At 44.2% G+C, this 17743-nt stretch overlaps 1 protein-coding gene across 8 annotated transcripts in view; it reads right to left on the bottom strand.

Moving 5' to 3' along the window:
- ASAP1 (ArfGAP with SH3 domain, ankyrin repeat and PH domain 1) overlaps positions 1-17743 on the bottom strand; it is a 222158-nt gene that overhangs the window by 7696 nt on the left and 196719 nt on the right. For 5 of the 8 annotated variants that reach the window (XM_018558673.1, XM_018558681.1, XM_018558688.1 and 2 more), the window contains 6 exons: positions 15648-15715; positions 14204-14311; positions 12056-12284; positions 6281-6442; positions 3327-3396; positions 1544-1602 (listed from right to left, as the gene is read on the bottom strand). In XM_018558673.1, coding sequence (XP_018414175.1) covers positions 1544-1602; positions 3327-3396; positions 6281-6442; positions 12056-12284; positions 14204-14311; positions 15648-15715 — 696 coding nt within the window. Of the gene's footprint in view, positions 1-1543; positions 1603-3326; positions 3418-6280; positions 6443-12055; positions 12285-14203; positions 14312-15647; positions 15716-17743 lie in introns of all 8 variants that reach the window. The other 3 variants (XM_018558717.1, XM_018558725.1, XM_018558708.1) reach the window with 2 other exon arrangements.

The following is a 17743-nucleotide window of genomic DNA, read 5'->3' as shown; positions in this document are numbered from 1 at the left end:
CACTTGCACTATTCTGGGGGTCTCCGTAATAGTCTGAACAATGCACATTAAAGTGCTTTTTTTCTCTCTCTCTGTTTATAGTGGCTTTGAACATATTCGGACAGCCGGTTCAGTTTGAATGGAGCCTAAACTAGATAGCTACCCACAGCTACTGTCTTACAAGCCAATTATGCCTCAAATGACTCTCACTACCACGGTCAAACCCTACCACTTACATTGCCAAAAAATACCTTTTTAGCTTGTTAAATTTAAGGCATTCATTTCTTAGAACTTCCCCACATATATCACACCACAGGTACTCTTTAATATATCCTGCCTTGCATGCTCTCTTGTTCCCTATATCTGTCTGTGCTGTCAATCATAGCCAGTATTATATCACTTGTCAACAATCAGATGATTTCTCACTTGGACAAAAAGTCAAGAGGTGACCCATCCCAAACATGTCTGCGACCTAATTTGGGCCCATAGAAAAACTGGTGTACAGGAACTTCAGTGGCTTGGACAGGGCCGTGACCTCAACCCTACTGAGCAGCTTTTTTGCCATGTTCACAGCTGGGCGATCTGTGACTGCGCTGCAATTGTGCACGATACAACATGGATTGCTGTGCAGTCACGGAGTTGCCCACCGCCGATTGCGCTGGCGGTGCCATTATTTTCTTATGACATCCCAGTCGCGCCGAACACGATAAGCTAATATAAGCTAAAACAACCGCACGTCGTGTGTCGCAAAAAAAGGTACATGTACCCTTTTTCTGTGATTGCTGCGCAATGTAACCCCATTGAAATCAATGGGGCTGCACGGCAATCACTGTGTGCAATCGTGCACGATCGCGCGTCCCTGATCGCCCAGGTCTGCACCGGCCCTTAGATAAGTTGGAATGCAGATTGTGGGTTAAGCCTTAAAGTGACATTAAACCCTCAGATTTTTTAGCATAAAACAATACTGTAATGTGCGCCTTACTGTAATCCATGGTTGTTTCCCTTCTCTTTGCTGCTCTTCCTTTTAAATCTGTATCTGTTCTCATGCTGGGCAGAACTTCTGTTTTGCAGCAGACTGCCTGGTCTCTGAAATGGATACATGGTGTCTGTGTGTAGGTTTGCAACCTGAGCCAGCACTACAGGAAGAGGCACTCAGCTGCAAAGGGAAGTTCTCCCCCAGCATGAGAAGACATGAGGATTTAAAAGGAAGAGCAGCAAAGAGAAGGGAAACTACCATGGATTACAGTAAGTCACAAATTACAGTATTGGTTTATGTTAAAAAATCTGAGGGTTTAATGTCACTTTAAGTACCTGACCTCACAAATGCTCTTTTGGCTGAATGGGTACAAATTCCCACAGACACACCCCAAAAGCTTTCCCAGAAAAGAGTGCCCATAGGTTTGAAATGGGATGTCCAGGAAGCTCATATAGGTGTAAATGTCAGGTGTCCATAACCTTCCGGCCATATACCAGAGAAAAGGTAAGAGACTTGGTTGTGTTGTATATAAGAATGAAGTGATCTGGATTTCTCAAATCGGGTCTATACACCAAGACTACAGCTTACCTTTTTGAGGTAGTTTTGGCAGAACTCTGGGCCCTAGTGCCGTCTTTGTTGTTCCCGTGCTAAAAAATAAAAAAACATTTATTTACATTATTACAATAAAAAATATCCAGTGTTCTTAAAATCAAACTCCAGCCAAAATGTTTTCTAGTTCTGTACAGAGGGAACACGTTTGAGGACCTCTGTCAGGATTTTGATTGCACCAATTGGGGAGATTTACCCTCATTTGTTAATCCTGTCAAAAATTCAGAGCTGCCCTGTCCACTTTCTGTGTTACCTCAAAGAGCCCTTCTAGTTCTTGTCCTGGGTCTACAGAACAATTAGTCCCCTATGTTGTAGAGATCTGAGAGCGGGAGTGGTTAAGTAGTTTAGCAAAAAGAAAACTGTGCAGGGCTGACACCACTCAATCCACAGAAATACTTTGTGTTGTCAGCCCACACCAGGACTCAGGAGATGAGTGCATTTCTAGCAGATCAATGTATAGTGTTATGCACTTGCAGGGTCTTATACCCCTTCCTACTGACGTCAAACAAATATGCGGCGTCATGAAAGTCGGCTTTCTTCCTAGCACCGCATATATTCTGCAAGTATTTGTCCCTTGCCCTTTTCTGTTTATAGACATCGTAGCCTACTGTCTTCAACTAGGTCAGATCTGACCTATAAGACTTACACTGAGGAAGGAAGTACAAGCACTGTCATTATGACTAAGCAACACGCACAGACTGCATATGTCAGGAGTAAACATGGCTACTGCCATACACATATCTCAGAAATTATACACAGTTTAAAATGGTAAAGTAGATGTAAACCCTAAATATATACTCTCAATTTGCTATATTATCATATAGCATAAACAAATGTCAATTTGTGTTTTCATAAAATACTTTTTTCATCCTTATTCATCCGTTTGTTCAATCTCAGTGCTGCCATGATATTTCTCAAGGTGAGTTTCCTGATGGTGACAACAGTGGACATGCTTGTGTAAAAGGTACCTAATTGGCCACTATATCATAAATCCATGTGACAGGGTGACAACACAGGAGCACAACAGAGAGGCAGGAACTCTGCGTTGACACCCAAAAACAGGAAATTCCTGAACAAGGACTTCCATGGCAGGTATTCTTTTTTTTTTAATGAAAGCTGAATATTTCAAACTATTGACAATGACTTTTGAAATGACATCTTATAGCATATGTGGGTTTTAATGATTGTGTTTACACTGGTTGATGAGATCATTTACTTTTTACACCGATCACAGTCACATAATACATATAGAAGTGTAAAAACAGTACAATTTCTTTTAAAAAAGGTCCAAAGCATTCACTCTGTTTGGATGTAACAGATGCAAATAACATATGTTTGGGTTCAGCTTTCAAAAACAATACAGCCCATCTCTTCCCCTAGACCCATACACCCCTAACCCTCTCTATCGCCAACTCCCAAGCATGCTCTACAATACTTTGCCTGTGCTGACCTACCTTCGATGGGTGACCACTGAACAGCACTGGTCATGAATGAACAGCCTCAGCAATCCAATCAACCTTGGACATTAGAAGGAAAGGCGTGCTATCATCCACCAAGTGACCATGTCACCAGGAGCCCAGGACTACTACCTTCACCCTCCCTCTCTCCCTCCCGCAGCCCTGTGTTATGTGATACCACATTTTGTAAACTCTCGCTCATTGTAATCTTTCCACAATCTCAAACTTTGTTTTCTTTTGATACAAATAATTTGGAAAAGAAAAAATTCAGTTGTTATCCCCCATTTGGTGGTCCCCTCACATACCTGGCAGAGTGGGAAAGCCTTTCGAACTTGTTGATGGGTTTATCCGCTGGGGTAAAGCCTGTGTCATTACCTGGTGGGAAAATGTACACAACTAATGACAGTTAATAGACTGTAATTAGATTTAATGCCAAGGAAAAGATCAGGGAACACAAAGAAGCCCCTAAAGTATAGGTAATGAAAGATTGTGCAGGCGAAAAAAAAAGAAAGTTCACAAGCAATGCCAGCAGTATTCCTTCCTCTCTGAAGGGACATTCGTAGTATGGAGGCAAATTTAAAGGGGTGGTGCACTGGAAATCAAATGCTATATTGTGTGGTGTGTTTCTCTTGTTAAAGGGATGTACTCTGTGTTTGGAATAGCTTTGTTATAATGCAATCTGCTGCTCATCCAAACTGCAGTACTTTGTGAATTTTAGGCCAGAAAATCTACTATGAACATGTGCATTTGGAAAAAAAAAAAAAAGTAACAATCACTATTTAATCCAGAAATAAAAACAGTAATCAGGTGGAGAGGATTTATCATATTTTAACCCTTTCGCTGCCAGTGACTTAAAGTCATACAGCGCTGGCAGTGAACCACTATAAACAGACCCTTTATATTGGAAGCAAGTTAAGCCGGTAAACAGAGCCCCCCCACCACCACCCATCCTGCTTCCCAGGCTCCGCTGCTCCTCCGGCAGGCCTGGGACCGGCATGGCAGGTGTTGGCAGGTAACAGAGAGAGACCAGCGAACATTCATCTGCTGATATCCTCGCTGAATGAAGCCTCAACCGACGCTGATTTTATCATTTCCAGTTTCTGAGCTGTCATTCCCCGGCTACAGAAGCCAAGGAAGAAGCTGATTAAGCATGATCTGCGCTCGATCAGCTTCACTGAAATGCATAGATGACATTAGCGGTCTAATAAACCCCTAATGTCACCTTAAAGAGCACCTTTCACCTCCAATGTGCTATCAAATAGGGGGCTTCTGAGCCCTGCTATGTGATAGCAAATAAAGTTAAGCAACATAAATTTAAAAATACCCCCCAAAAAGTCCCCTGTCTCCACAAATACAAACGCAAACAAGCTTTGCGTTTGTATGCCACACTTTAGGTATTGCCACGTGCGCCAGAGTGAGAGCAATAATTCTAGGGCCAATATTCACGGTTAACGCTAAACTGATGGCCTGTGTGGCTTTTAAAGCGTCAGCAATGAACAATTTGGGGTACCGTACGGTTTTACCGTTTCATGGGTGCACGCAATTTTTAAGGTCAGTATGATGAGTATCTATTTACTTGGCACAACCTCTTTTATATTTGGCAAAATTGGGTATTTTATTGTCTTTGTCCACTACAATGAACCTATGTGTATTGTTTACTGAAATTTGGGGTTTGATAAAGAGTTGCACTAATATGCGACATAAAAAATCTGCAACTGCCGCCATTTTATTTTACAGGGTCTCTGCTTTCAGGAAATATATCATTCTGGGGGGTGTAAGTAATTTTCAAGCCTAAAATGTGGATTATAACATGTGCAAAAAAGATGCTCTGGCAGCGAACAGATTAAAGGGAAAAAAATCTGAACATTGGTAAACTGTCCTCGTCATATTTGATGCCACTCTATGCCACTGTTACCATGGCAGCCGAAATCTTATCAAAGGATATCACGTCTAGTGTACATTTTTCTCTGAAAACTTTATTACTACCTGCTAATGTTTTAGAAATTATATATAGAACCCTTTTTTTTTTTTAAATGGACTTTTGATTTTTTTCAGGAGAGATCAAAGAAAAATATAAGGCTAGGTTCACACTTTTGTGGTGCCATATCAGAGAATGTGTTGATGTGCGTTACTTTGTTTGAATGGGCTGCCTAACGCACCAGAAAAGGTGTGTGCACTTTTTAATTGGAATGCAGCACACTACAATGATTACAATGCACCTTAATCCATTACCATTGCTGTAGTACGTGGTGTGCTGCATCCATTGGCAAGGTGTATTGGGGTGCTATTAAGGATAAATGGCACAGCAGCACCAAAATGTGCAATATGATCGTTTTCGCGCGGCAAAGGTTTCCACACAAAAAAAAAGATACTGCAGTTCTGTGCCTGCCAACAAAACTATACTATGCAGTCAAAAGTATGTGAACATTCTTCCAAATGACTGATTTCAGGTGTGCAATGTGGTCTCCATAAAGACATAGTTTGAGGAGTTTGGTATGGAGGAATTTGAGTGGCCTGCGCAGGGCACTGACCTCAATGCTACTGAACTCCTTCAGGATGAACTGAAATGCCGATTGCACGCCAGATCTTCTGATTCATCTTCTGTACCTGACCTTACAAATTCCCACAGCCACACTCCAAACTTGAATGAAATGTTTTCCCAGAGGAGGAGAAGCTGTATAGCCAACTGCACATGAATGGCTTTGGAATGGGATGTCCAACAAGCTCATATAGGTATGATGGTGTGCACAAACGTTTGACCTTATAGTGCAGCATTTGAACAGAGCAAATAGCTACAGCCTATCAGCTTGGGGGCAATGCTGGATTATATTATGGGTGGAGCATTACAGTTGCTTTCCGTCGCTGCTTTTTTATTACAGCATTTACTTTTGTTGGTTGACATCCCCTCTCAGCAATTCCCTATGTTTCCAGACATGACAGCAGTACCCTCTGCTGTTCTCAAGAAGAATGCCCATCAAGAAGTCATGTGACCAGAGGGCTCAACCTCATCCCAAAATGCACAGTTACCAATAGGTAATCCATTTATGATGTCTCTAGCGAGTCATTATTCCAGTTAGGTGGCCATGCAGCGTGCAGATAGACATTGCACCCGAAGTGACTTATCTTGAAGCGGTTGCTGCAAAGGAGCAGGAAGGTAAACAGGAAAGAAAAGGGACAGGTGTCTGCTGCACACAGGAAGTAGCAATAAAAGCGGAGATCAGAGACACAAAGCCCCACCAATTAAAATGTGACAACTCACCCCAGAGGACCGAGCCCTTACTATGAGGTAGAGGGCTGGGTGGATCGGAGAGAGTTCGTTTGTGTCCAGGGGGTGGGGGAGGAGCTTTCTTCTTGGATAAGGTGGAGCTGCCACTAGGGGTTTGGGTGCTTAAAGGGAGGGTTGAAGTAGGACCAGATGTAACTGGAAAAGTATACAAAACATCTTACTTATGATGGCCAAGCAGCACACCAGTGCCTACATACACACCTACCAACATTCAGTCCGTCTGCTGGGTCAGCAAAGGAGTAAAAACGAACCATTGCTGCTAATTATTTTGCAGTATTGTTACTATGCCATTAAAGAGGACCGGACACCTTCATAAAAGCACATTGGATGCTATTCATTCAAGAGCTTCTCAGGACAAAAGTTAAACCTTTTCCACACGTGAAGTGAGTGTTGATTTCTTCATTTACAGCCCCAAAGCCCCTTAAAGATGGATGTCAGACATAACTGAAATTCTTTGAGAGGTCCACCCCAGTCCCTTCTATACATAAACTGGTGAGCTGAAAGGCCCTGCTTGTAATGCAGAACAGCTATTCCCAAACACAACCATTGAAGGCTCCTCTATGTCTCTCACATACAGAAATCCTGATTAAGGACTTGTGTAGACAAGGGTTGTGTTCCTGCATTAAAAGCGCACATCGATCAGAGGTCAGCATATTCCTATTTACCTTAATAGTTCAGCGCAGATGACATTTCTGAGTTTGCGTAAGACTTGCTAAGCATTTATTTTGGATGCACTAGGCCCTATTGAGATAGCAAAGCAGGCCAGACGCAGCCTTTTGTTGGAATGCATGCATTTGAACAGCGATGCATGTACACAAGCCCTTAAAGGAGAACTATGAGGTGAGTGAAAATCACTCATGCTCAGAGTTCGAGCCGACGTGTGACAATAAAACTGTCACACATTGTCTCAATAGATCGGGAAGTGAGCAAACACATACCGTCGCTCGCTCACTTCTCGATCATCTCCCTGCAGAGAGCCGTGACTGTCACTCACGGCTCCCTGCAGGTATTCCCCCCTCCCCTCTCCGATCCTCCAGCGCTGAGTGGAGGAACGGACGGCGGAGGGGGCGGGCACAGCTGGCTCTGCCTCTAGATAGGCAGAGCCAGCTGTCACTCACGCAGCTGGGTGGATCTCGACAGTAATGTCGGGATCCGTCCCGGCTGGGGCGGTCTCGGTATACTGCGAGTTGTAGCTCGCTATATACTGAGCTTTGGGTCACAGGAGGAGGTTAGTATACATCTTCCAATGACCCTAAAGACAACTATGGGGAAAAACAAACACTTACCCCATAGTTCTCCTTTAAAGCAAATCTTGCAATAAAAAAAATGCAAGGTTTCTGCAGCCCGCCTCCCCATGTAAAACACGGTGTAATACTCACTTTACACCCTAGCTTCTGATGCGCTTGCCCAAACAGGGGATGATGCCACTGGGCCTCACCGTGGGGTCCTGGGAGAGCTGAGGATCCCCAATCTCCAACATGCACTACTGCTGGAAACTAGCATGTAAAGCACGTCATTTTTACATTTATTTCCAGTGTTTTACTATGGTAGGGGGAGGGGGCTGCAGAACAAGTAGACCTTACATTTTTATGGTCCGCTCTAGGACTTTCCATGCCACCAATCAGACTGAAGCCTGTCTTGAAAGTTTGAACATGACTCATAACTGGCAATACAAGAAGCAAAGAGAGGAAATTGCACAGCACCGGCTTCAGGAAACACTACCAATGAGAATGGTGTTACATAAAGGCTTGCTGCAGTCTAATTCAAAGAACTCAGGGTAAGGATAAGGAAATGAACTTTTAGACTTTGTATTGAGATACACACACACCAGTCTTATACCCACCTGTCTCCAAACCAGCAAAATATCACTGACCAGACCAGAGTGTCACTGTCGTCAAAAATCTTATGGGCAAGGGCCACACATGAGCTCTCCACTCTCCATTCAATCCTATGAAGCTTCTGAGGACGAACTCACACTCAGAAGCTCCAAAAAAATAACAATTGGCTCAATAGGAATGAACGGGAGTGCAAAGTACAAGCGCAGGCCTGGCCAGGATTTCCCAAGTGGCTCTGCGATGTGGTCAGCAAATTGTTGCTGGTTTGGGGGCTTGTTAAGATCTTACGGGCAAGGGCAATTCATGAGCTCTGCACTCTCCATTCAACCCTATGGAACTTCTGAGGATGAGCTCACACCAAGCACCATACCAATAAAAACGATTGGCTCAATAGGAATTAATAGGAGTGTAAAGCACCAGCATAGGCCCGGCCAGGATTTCCCAAGAGGCTCTGCGATCTGGTCAGCAAATTGTAGCTGGGTTTGGGGACAAGTGGGTATAGGACAGGAGGTGGGGCACTGCCATAGAAGTGTAACTGCACCAAATGTACAGTTACACATTAACAGTGCTGCAGGGTTTGCTGAAAAGCATTAGTAGCTCAGTGAATGGTTTCACATATTGCCCATCATTGCTCTTTAACCTTCAGAACAGAGAAGAGGGCTGTGTGGAGTCTAAGCCCATATGTTAAATTATCTGTGATCTGATGGACTGGTCGTTAGGGCAGAAATTGTAAACGAGTGGAAAAAGTTTAACTCCTGAACAACCTCTTTATTGAACTAGAATGAGAGGTTCATTTGTATGCCCCCTGATTCTGTAACCTCAAAAGGCACAGAGTTCAAAGCAGATATCAAAACAATGTAATCCTATTATGTATCAAAATGTATGATTAGACAGCTATGCATAAGCATCTGAATCTGAATCTGTTCTGATATCAGTTTTCTGTAATTTCCTGAACAACAGGACTTAGACTGGACAGGAAGAGGCAGCACACAGACCCAATCAGAGCTACTGTGTTGCACAGTAAACAAGATTACAGAAGGGAGAGCAGAGGTATGACCTGATCAGTGTGCTGCTGTTTCACTGTCCAATTACAGCCTGGGGAGGGTCCCTAGTAGGGATGCACCGATACTAGTATCTGTATCAGTGCCGATGCAGAGTATTTGGGCGAGTACTCGTACATGCCCAAATGCTTCGATACCTAGCCTGATACTTCCTGTATCAGGAAGCCAGACATCGTGTAATGACTCGCTGCACAGCTTCCTGATTGGCCGAGAAGCTGGACAATCAGGAAGCGCGGGCACCGTGTAATGACAAGGCACCCGGCTTTCTGATTGGTCGGGAATCCGGCTCCATGCTCCCTTGTCATGAGGTGACAAGAGAGCATGGACCCGGCTTCTCGGCCAATTAGGAAGCCGGGCGCTGCGTCATTACACGGCGCCCGGCTTCCTGATTGGCCAGAAAGCTGGCTCAATGCTCACTCGCCACATAGTGACGAGAAGCATGAGGACGGCTTCCCTGCTAATTGGGAACCTGAGTGGCGAGTCTTTACAGCCGCCTGACTTCACGGCTAATCAGGAAGCCAAGTGGCAAGTCATTAAACGCCGCCTGGCTTGCTTAATGGGACTTCCGGTATCGGTGAGTACCGAAAAAATATCGGTACTCGATACCGAAATACCAGTATTGGTGCATCCTCAGTCAATGCTTAACTGTGGTGTACACTGAGGGAGGTCTGTTACCTGATTGTACCGTCTGACAAGGCTGCATGGACCAGAAAACTGACAGAATTACAAATCATTTGGCAGATAAAACCATTCACATTTATATATTCCAGATGTGTATTTAGTCATGTGACTGGAGTTATGCTTTAACTTAAAATTAATAAAAACTTAACAGAAAAAAACCCAAAAACATTTGTACAAATAAATAATTTGCCAACTTTCAGTAATCCTTTAATAACATTTCTGAGCAAGTTATTTTTGGTAACATTAAAGGGTAGGTAGGTGCACTCATACTTCTCTGCCCCACTTACAACAGGTCAGCCTCCAGGCATGCAGTGTGGCCCATTCACTTTGGTGGAAAGTCTGTCCACAGCCTCAACAATGGGCTTCCCATTGAAGTGATGGGCATCTGCAGCGTGCTTGAGTGGGTACTGTTCTGAAGATTTCAGAAAGAAGCTGTGTGATGGCAGGCAGGGAGCACAGTCCACAAATCTTGCTGACGCACGGCTATAGGATGACTTATTTTTATAAATGGGCAGAACATTTTAATTTCGAAAAGGATAGAAATATGGAGGCTGCCATTGCTGACATGCTTAACATTGAAGGCACCAAGGCTGTCACTTTGGTCCTGGCTTTACTATCTAGCGAGCCAATGACCCAGAACAGAAAAAATGCAGATTGGGAGTTCACACTTTACTGCACACTTGTACCAATTCAGTGTCTTGCTAGGTGGTGAAATCAGGATCAACATGACAGCCCAGGCCCATTTAAACACCAAATCAGCAATAGAAGTTGTCATATGTCTATCCTCAAATGCTCCCCTTAAAAAGAACCTCCGGGCATAGTTATGAAATAGCGTAGTGGGACGCACAAGTATACATCTTGCCCTCACTGAGCTCCTTTCTTTGGTCATGTCACCTGCTCCACCGACTTTTTCGGTCTTCAATGTCCCTGACATTTGGCGAATAGCCAGTTTGAAATACTCTCCTGGATCATATCATATTAATCATAAGCCAATAAAATGGTACATGTGCCTGTGGTACAGTTTAGGTTGATGACTTTCCATATTTGCAACCTTCTAAAAGCAAGGTTAAAAGGAGAACTATGAGGTGAGTGAAAATCACTCAGCCTCATAGTTCTAGCCGACCTGTGACAATGAAACTGTTACACGTCGGCTCTATAGATCGGGAAGTGAGCGAACACATAGCGTCGCTCGCTCAACTCTCGATCTATCCCTGCAGAGAGCCGTGACGGTCACTCACGGCTCCCTGCAGGGATCCCCCCCTCCGCTGTCTGATCCTCCAGCGCTGACTGGTGGAACGGACGGGGGAGGGTACAGCTGGCTCTGCCTCTAGATAGGCAGAGCCAGCTGTCACTCACGCAGCTGGGTGGATCCAGACAGTAATGGGGAAAAGCCCTGACCCCATAGTTCTCCTTTAATTTATTAAACTGTGTTGTGTGTGTGGTTCCTCTGCCATACAATTGGCTGATCCTGAAGAGGACCTCATGACCAAGGTATGGATTGCTCCTCTTTATACCTGACCTCCAAGACATTATAAACTCTTCAGTCCAGTAATATTTGTTCAAAAATCAATACCAGAACATTAACATTCTGCTAATACAACTGCCTGTTCTCTGTTTCACATTTCATTATCTGTGTTACAGCTAACATTTGAAGTCAGGCTGACAGTGTTAGACTTACAAAAGGTCAAAAGCGCAGCAATTACCTCTTTTGCAGTAAGCAGGCAGAATATAAGAAACCGCAGATTCTAAATATCAGGGTTACTATTGACTATTTGTCTTTAGAGCTATGAGGTGGACTGGCAGGTAAAATTATATGTCGATCAATTGTGTTATAGTTGGAGTGCTGCTTTAAAGTCAAAGCCTGGCTGATCCATAAGCTTTCTGGAGATTCCAGTGGTAAAATGATACAACATTATTTGTGTAGTTTGTATTACTGAAAATCCCATAATTTGGCTTCGGGATGGTCATGGCCCAAAACTAGAAATACTTCACCACTGGAATCCCCAGGCAAAGATGATTGCAATGACAAGTCAAAAGGGACATATCAGAGATTCTGGAGGGATTCGTTTTTTTGAAATACAGCATTAAGATGATGAATTAACAATCGGATAACTCCAATGGTTTTCTAAGGTTACTCATTTCATGGAAAGGACTAGGGAAAATTAAGATACCTTTTCCTGTGTTCCTAGGCGGGAGTGGTGGTGCGTCGATTATGGGAGACGTTGGCGAGTCTGTGCTGGTGGACATGAAGATCTGGCTAGTGAAAGCTCCATAAGACAGTCTCTGCTTATCCCGTGGAGTACTAAAGCCAGGCAACGACAACTTATCCTGGGGGGAAATACTGGAGGAATGGCAAAAGCTTTGCGGCCTTGGCGAACGCTCCTTCTTGATTGGACTAGGCTTTGGGGATGAAGAAGAAAAGAAGAGCTAGTTAGATACAATAATAAGGACATAGTGCGCTGCTCCCAAGCTCAAAGTCACTTCACCCTCCAGGCAAGTCCGGTGCTAAATGCCAGGTTGGGGCTTGTCCTATGTCCCACTCACTGCAAAATTTGGGAAAAAACATAAACTGATGGTACTCTGCAAAATGTATCCCAGACATTCTTTTTTAAATCTGGACAAGGAGTCCCAGCTTGGGAACCTCTGACATGTTCTGACCCACTAAGTTAGGCTTAATCGTAGAGGGTAAACCAAATCAGTAGAGAAAGCTCCTAGGTGGGGACTCTTCATTTGTCTAGATCAATAAAGTTTGTCAGCATAGAATTTTAAGTGCCGCCAGTTTACATTGTTCTGGAACTAATTAGATACACTGTAAGCCCCCACGGGCAGGGCCCTCCTTACCATCTGGTCTTAAATTGTATTGTGACTGTAATGTCTTCCTTATATTGTAAAGCGCTGTGCAAACTATTGGCGCAATATAAATCCTGTATAATAATAATAATACACTACTGAGATTCTACCACATGAAATCTGTACAAGATCACCGAATCGCAGCAGTTATCCTAGATTTCATGAAGCTACGTGACCATGCACAGTCACCAGACCTAACAGATTAGGAGATGTTAGAAATAAGGTGGTTGTATAACAGACACATATACATGTGATGTCACCCACATACAATTGCATCTTCCATGGTGGCTGTTTGGGCTTGGACTGTCTACGAATACCAGTTTTGGCCCATATTTAGTGATTACCTGAAGCAAAATCCTAAAACACTGTATATAGGTATCTTATTTCTTGTGATGAAAAGAGAACTTTATAAAAATCTTGTAGCCAAATTGGCATAACACATTCTTTATATTTGTTCCCATTCACATTGCATAATAAAAATATGTAAACATTGCTTCTTACATGCCAAGTGCTTTTCTACTTGCTTAAAAATTCTACACAGATTTCCCCTATTTGATGTTAAGTGTGTGTGGGGGGGGGGGGAATTTATCAAAACTGGAGCAGACAGAATGTTGAGCAGTTGCCCATTGCAACCAATCTGCTTTTTCTTCCGTTTGCTCAGTTAAGCTTTGAAAATAATAGCAGCTGATTGGTTGCCATACACAGCTGCTCCTGATTTTGTCTGCTCCAGTTTTGATAAATTGCCCTCAATGTATGGATGTGGAAAAAGATAGAGAGGGGTGAGGGGTAAGGAAGAGCTCTGTAATCCAGTAGGCAGAACTGTTTGAAATGTCAGTACAGCAGCATGGGAAAAGGTGCATGTATTGTAAAGATAATGGGGGAATCTACAGCAGTAACCAATCAGCTTCTCTGTTCAGTTTGTCCCGTTAAGCTTTGAAATTGAAAGAAGCTGATTGGTTGCCATGCACAATTGCTCCATATCTTGCCTGCCTAAGTTTTGATAAATTCCCCTCAATTACATTTTTTATTTTGTTTCCTGGACATACACTTTAAATCCAGCAGGTTAACATAAAAGCCTGGCAACTAGCAGGACTTTCCAGATAAGGACCAGCAATGGAAGCCTGCATATCTTTCTCAGGACAGGATTTCTTTAAAGGGTCAGTCCATAATGTTAGTAGTTTAAAACAGTCTTGATAATCCCAGAAGTGTGAACTCTAACTCCTATATTGGATTTCATATTTCACATTGCCAGGAGCTAGGAGGATACCCCAGATGTAGAACAGGACAATTCTTGGCTAAATCCACCAACATTCACCCGTGGGTGGACTGATCAACCATATTCTGAGATGGCAATTTCCTGGATGTTGTGAGCTTAGAATTCGTCCTCCTCACAGGCCCAGCATCTTAATCATTAATTAAGAAGGGGGAATCATGAATATAAAACAGACACCTGAACTTGTAAATCTCACCTTGTCGTCTAAATCATCATCACTCTCATCTATTTCTTCCGGACGCAGGTTCCAGTCATACTCTACGTGGATGTGTGGGTTCAGCTTACCAGTCATGGCTTGGGAAAGCTGTAAATGAATACATGAAGAAATAAATTAAAGTCCAGTTGACTCTTAAGGTGAAATTGTCCTTTACATATATCCGTCACCTCTTCACCCTGCACACTGAAACACTTCACTTCATCCCCTTTCCCTAATTCTTCACTGTGACACTGCCCAGCCCTGTACAGCCATTGAAGGGTATGTATTGGCATCGTATGATGTTTGCACTTGCATGGGCACGTTAAGTTACACATTTGTCTTTCCTTAAAGCTGAACTCCCGCATTCCCTTCAGTATTGCCCAGTTATACCGGCTCCTCTCCTGTACTGGAATTGCTTACTCTGATTTCATTGCAGATAGAGCTTGCTTCATTTTCTGGCTGGAGGACATCCAGCACCATCTAGTTCTTACCCACCAAACATTACTGTCTCTTGCCCGCCGTTTTCAATTATTGGCTTTTAGTGGTTCCTTCAATCATGGAGGCTCAGCATCACACATGGACTTTGCCTAGGGCAGTATGCATGGAAGGTTAAGCCTGATGAAGGGACCCTGCGCGGCACTGAAAGGGCTCGTCTTCATTTGACATGGTTCCTAATAAATGAACACATGCTGATCCTGAAAGGACTTTTGGTGCGCTGGTGACTATTCATGTAACAAGCGGCGCCATCCGCAGTCACTATGAGCACTCTCCCCTGTTATTGTGATATCCGGTAAAGGAGTGCAACAAGACCTTTGTACATTCTGCCTAGGAAAACCTGCTCCTCCAGACTGACACCAACCCATCAAAGCATTTTGATATTTGCATAAGTCCTCCCAAGAGTCAGTCCATTGCTTACATCAGTGCTGATGGCCCTTGAGAACAGTACTGAGGCAAGATGCTGTAATGTGTTCAGGGAGCTATGTACAGCACCCTGACGGCCCCACCCACCAGCCACAATCTGCTAATTTTGCACAGAGAAGCAGAGACCCAGTAATTACATCACTGGGTCTAACATAAGGCATGTTTTGAGCTGAAATTGGCCTTTTAAGACAAACATCCACACAAATACCTTTAGAAAATAGATTTTGTTGCAAAGGTCATTGGACCATTGAGAACGACATCCTAACTGCAGTAGCAGGCAACGCGCATTGCACTGCATTACAAAAAGGGGTCAGGTACGTTTTATTGGCTCTGGCAGGTTATTGGCATCCCATTCAAAATAATTGGTTTGGTTTAATGCAACACACATGAATGCACAAAAATAAAAAGTGCTTCTGGAACGACACGGACTGGTTTGGAAGAAAGACCGATAACTGACTGGCTGCTCTTTTATAGCAAGATGTGTGTATTAGTATACTAATGTGGTCAGGATGCGGTCACTCACCAGTTCCTCACACTGGGCTGCTTTGAATCTCTTCGCAGTGTCGAAAGCGGTCTCCCCCAGCTGGTTTACTACAAGAGAAAAGTAGACATGTAATTGCTACGCCATCATCATTTCTATATCTGTCTGACATCGAGAGCAAAGCAGACCTCATATAAAACCTGCACTGTAACCATGAAGGGAGAATCCGGGTAATATGGACAATAAGGAGATTTCTTTCAGATGTGGGAAGGGTTAGAACCAGTGCTAGGCTTTAATTGCTCAATATTTATCAGCTGGCAAGGAGCACCGGATTTCTCCATGTATTTGATGTAGCCATGAGTCTTTATGTCAAAGTACACTTGCAGCTCTAACTTTCCTAGAACTTTGGTCCTTAGGGAAACATGAATATAGGATAAAACATAGAAGCACCACTCTACTTACAAAAGCCCAGAACAGTGGCGTCACTAGTGGAGTGTGGCCCGCACCCGGGTGACACCATTGGAGGGGTGAAAATAAAATGGCTGACAGTCATTTTGGCGTCACCCCATCTGAAAAGTCAGGCACTCGGTTATGGACCGAGAGCCCGACAGTTGCAGGAGAGAGGAGGGGACCTGGCGGCATACCTCATCGCACCGGGTGAACATCCTCTCTCTGTTGGCGTCCATCACCAAGATGGCCGCACATGCGCAATAAAGTAATCGCGAATGCGCGATTACGGCGGGGTATCACTGGGCCTTGGGACGCCCCTGGTCCAGAACAAAATGTTTTTTCTGCAATAGCCAAGGGAATGCCAACAAATTTCAGTGGTTGCAAAGGCCCTCCATCTCTAGGGCTGAATAAGCTGCAAAGAATGAAATCCGGACCGGGCAGTGGCATCAGGGGGACGGTAATTAATAATAATCACATTGGAGGCTTTATGTCTCACTCTAGTTTGGCAGCCTACTAGACCGAGACATAAAGCCTTCAGCGTGAATATTAAAAATTAACCTGTCCTCCTGGTGCTGGATTTCATTCTTATGATCTTATTCAGCCCTGAAGAAGGGGACCTCTGCAATCCCTGACAAGTGTTGGCATTCTCTTGGTGATTGCAAATAAAATCTTATTCTGGACTTTTATAGGTGGAGTGTTTAATCCTGTATTCAGAAATGTATTGTCTGTATGTCTGCAGGTAAGATTCACTCTCTTTTTGTCCTGGTGAACAGTGGGTGCACCCGGGTGCCACCATTGGAGGGGTGACACCAAAATGACTCCGAGTCATTTTGGTGTCACCCCCCTCTGAAAAGTCGGGCGCTCGGTTTATGGACCGAGATTTGTTTTTTTTCTTGCCCCGGGCACAAAAGGAGTGGGCTACGGCTATGCTCCCGCGGAGCTCATGTGGCTGCCGGCTGAATGTGTTAGACACCGCAGACGGAAAGGGGCAGGACACCTCTCCCCGTGTGCTACGTTGGCCACATTCGGCCACACGAGCACCATGGGAGGGCAGGACTCCGGCGCCTCTAGAACGTACTGAGATGCAATCCGGCTGACTCCCTGCGTTCAGGGGCGGGCGTGGGGTAGTATTGAAGTCAATGGCACCGCAGCCATGCCCCCCACCCACAGTGCGATCGCTCGCATCCGGAACGCAAGCACATTAGTGCCTGCATTCCGGTCCAGTGCGACCTGCAAAAATAGTGCTTGCACTGCGGGTGAGGAGCGTGGCTGCGGTGCCATTGACTTCAATGCACAGCTGTGCCCCCTCCCGCCTCTGAATGCAGGTGTTTTTTTGTTGGTAGATCTCATTGAGCTCGTCACTTGAAAAGTAGATATCCAGACGAAAAATTGCGGGTGCCCCTGTTGTAAGCCTTCCCATGTGCACCCTGCTACAAAGGCTGGTTATAAATGTATGTGGTTACCATCTTTTTCTACTATTACAGGGTGCCCGGCTTCCCGATTGGCCAGAAAGCCAAATCAGGAAGCCGGGTGGCGAGTCATTATACGCCGCCTGGCTTCCTTATGGGAACTTCCGGTATCAGTGAGTACCGAAAATAAAAATATCGGTAGTAGTACTCGATACCGAAATACCAGTATTGGTGCATCCCTAGTATGGTTGCAACAAAAAGCTTTCCCCAAAATATTCC

Source organism: Nanorana parkeri, unplaced genomic scaffold, assembly GCF_000935625.1.
Source record: "Nanorana parkeri isolate BGI_ZX_2015 unplaced genomic scaffold, ASM93562v1 scaffold15, whole genome shotgun sequence".
In the NCBI taxonomy this organism is placed as follows: Eukaryota; Metazoa; Chordata; class Amphibia; order Anura; family Dicroglossidae; genus Nanorana; species Nanorana parkeri.
The sequence above is the reverse complement of the archived record's forward strand: the minus strand, read 5'-3'. Positions and strand labels throughout refer to the sequence as shown.